This window comes from Zalophus californianus, chromosome X (genome assembly GCF_009762305.2).
Source record: "Zalophus californianus isolate mZalCal1 chromosome X, mZalCal1.pri.v2, whole genome shotgun sequence".
Classification (NCBI taxonomy): domain Eukaryota; kingdom Metazoa; phylum Chordata; class Mammalia; order Carnivora; family Otariidae; genus Zalophus; species Zalophus californianus.
This window is the reverse complement of record NC_045612.1, coordinates 77,002,295-77,005,398: the sequence shown is the minus strand read 5'-3', so window position 1 is coordinate 77,005,398 and position 3,104 is coordinate 77,002,295. Positions and strand designations below refer to the sequence as shown.

Sequence of the window (3,104 nt, the reverse complement as noted above, 5' to 3'; positions counted from 1 at the left end):
AGATAGTATGGCTGAATGGATTTTTTTAAAAGATGCATTTATATATTGCCTACAAGAGAATCACTTTGGAAATAAGGACACACACAGACTGAAAATGAAGAGATGGAAAAATATATTACATGCAAATGGAGATGAAAAGAAAGCTGGTGTAGATATATTCATGTTAGGCAAAATAGAATTTAAAACATTGTAATAAAAGACAAAGCCACAATACATAACAATAAAGTGGTCAGTCAATCAAAAATATGTAACATTTTATAGATATGTATGCACCCAACATCAGAGCATCAAGACTTACAAAACAATTATTAACAGACCTAAGGGAAGAAATTGAAAGTAATACAATAATTGAAGGCAATTTTCATACCCCACACACATTAATGGATAGATCACCCAGACTGAAAATTAATAAGAAAACAGTAGCCCTAAATGACACATTACACCATATAGATGTAATAGATATATACGGAAAATTCTGAGTGCACATAGAACATTCTCCAGGACAGATTACATGTTAGGCAAGTCTCAAAATTTTAAGAACATTGAAATCATATCAAGCATGTTTTCCAAACAAAATGGTATGTAACTAGAAATCAAGAATAATTCTTGAAAATTTACAAACATATGGAGATTAAACAATATGTTACTGAATAATTTTTGGTCAGAGAGGAAATCAAAGGAGAAATTAAAAATACCTACAGAAAAATTAAAACAGAAATGTGACATACCAAAATTTATGGAATACAGCAAAAGCTGTTCTAAGAAAAAAGTTCATAGCAACATAGGCCTTTCTCAAAAAACAAGAGATATCTCAATAGACAATTTAAATACACCTAAAGGAAGTAGAAATAGAACAACAAAGACCAAACAAACCAAAGTTAGTAGAATGAAGAAAATAATAAAGATCAAAGCAAGTGGAAATAAATGAAATAGAGACCAAAAAGATAATAGAAAAGATAAAGGAAAATAAGAGCTGATTTTTTGAAAAGATAAAGCTGAAAAACTGTAGCTGTACTTAAAAAAAAAGAGAAAAGACTCAAATAAAATTACAAGTGGCAATGTCACCAAGTCTGCCAGAAAGGTCAGAAGGCTAAATGAATATCATCCCCAATATCTGCCACCCCAATCTTAATCAGTGGTGGAAGAATGGTCTCAGAACTCTTTGTGCCAATTGACCATTTAAGTTTAATAGTAAAAGACTGGTTAATGATAACAATGCATCGTAAAATCTTCAGAAGGAAAAGAGAATGTTTTGTGGACCATTTGTTTTTTTGTGTCTGTGTGGCAGTTTTAAGTTATTAGTTTTTAAAATCAGTACTTTTTAATGGAAACAACTTGACCAAAAATCTGTCACAGAATTTTGAGACTCATTAAAACAAAAGTTTGATGAGAAAAAAAATTACAAGTGAAAGAAAGTTACAACTGATGCAAGGAAAATACAAAGGACCAGATGAGACGAAAGTAAGCAAATGAGACCACATCAAATTAAAAATCTTCTGCATAGTGAAGGAAACCATCAACAAAATGAAAGGCAGCCCACTGAGATGGAGAAGATAGTTTCAAATTATTTATCCAATAAGTTTTTGATATACAAAATATATAAAGAACTCATACAACTCAATAACAAAAATTTAATTTAGAAATGGTCAGGGATCTGAATAGACATTTTTTCCAAAAAAGACATACAGATGGCTAACAGGCTAAGGAGAAAATAAAAAGATCAATGGTTGCTGGTGAGGGGAAGGAGATGAATGGGAAAAGCACAGAGAATATTTAGGTCAGTGAAAATACTCTGTATAATATTATAATGATGGATAATGCAATTATACATTTGTCCAAACCCATAAAATCTATCACACCAAGAGTGAACTAAGTGAAAACTAAGTGATTGTTTTGTGTCACAATTATGCTATGTCATAATTATGATGTTTTAATGTATGTTCATTCTTGGTAAAATGTAGCTTTCTGTTGAGTGATGTTGATGATGGGGGAGACTGCATGATTGGGGACAAGGGCTATATGGGAAATTTCTGTGCCTCCCCTTCAATTTTTCTCTGAACTGAAAACTGCTCTACAAAAATTAGTCCTTAAGAAGAAGAATAAGGATTTAGGGAAAAGAAAAACTTAACCAAGGAGGTGAAAGACTTGTATTAAAAACTACAAAATGTTGCCATTCCTTGCTGCTGTGGACTCTGGGCCACCGGGGTTGGTGAAGGATCTCAAGATGGCTGGGCAAAAATTTGCTCTAAAAACCACTGACTGGGTAGCTTTTGGGGAGATCATACGCCGAAACCAGAAAGCCATTGCTAACTCCCTGAAATCCTGGAATGAGACACTTACCTCCAGGTTGTCTACTCTCCCTGAGAAACCACCTGCTATCAACTGGTCTTACTACAAGGTCAATGTGGCAAAGGCTGGTTTGGTAGATGACTTTGAGAAGTTTAATGCCCTGAAGGTTCCTGTGCCAGAGGATAAATATACTGTTCAGGTGGATGCTGAAGAAGAAGAAGATGTGAAAATTTGTGCTGAGTTTTTGTCTCTTTCAAAGGCCAGGATTGAGGAATATGAAAAAGAGCTGGAGAAGATGAGGAACATAATTCCATTTGATCAGATGACCATTGAGGACCTGAATGAAGTCTTCCCAGAAACCAAATTAGACAAGAAGAAGTATCCCTATTGGCCTCACAAGCCAATCAAGAATTTATAAACTTGAGTTGGGGAGAAAGCTCTGGCCCTCATATTATAAATGCTGGACATTAAAAATAATATGTTTAAAAAAACTACAAAACGTTGATGAAAAGAATGAAGACATAAATAAATGGAAATACACCTTATGTTTACAGATTGGAAGACTTAATATTCTTAATATGTCCATACTAAAAGTGATATAAAGATTCAATTCAATCTGTGTCAAAATTTCAATGGCATTTTTTTTACAGAAATAGAAAAAAATCCTAAAATGTGTATGAAATCATAAAGGACAACAATGTTAAGAAACAGCGATCCTCAAGGCCTCATACACCGGTTTTTAGATACGGGGTTAAAGATAGATATGCAGACCTATGGAACATAATAGAGAGCCCAGAAATACACTCATACATAAA

General features: G+C 33.3%; 1 protein-coding gene across 1 annotated transcript; it reads left to right on the top strand.

Moving 5' to 3' along the window:
- The first annotated feature begins 2,224 nt into the window (after positions 1-2,224).
- Positions 2,225-2,707, top strand: LOC113931478 (ATP synthase subunit d, mitochondrial-like). Its single transcript, XM_035725820.1, has one exon. It carries the CDS (start codon positions 2,225-2,227, stop codon positions 2,705-2,707), a length of 483 nt encoding a protein of 160 aa, XP_035581713.1.
- The last annotated feature ends 397 nt before the right edge of the window (positions 2,708-3,104 follow it).

Bases quoted from the DNA above. Each gene is read 5' to 3' on its own strand.
- LOC113931478 (XM_035725820.1), top strand. From the start codon at position 2,225: ATGGCTGGGCAAAAATTTGCTCTAAAAACCACTGACTGGGTAGCTTTT.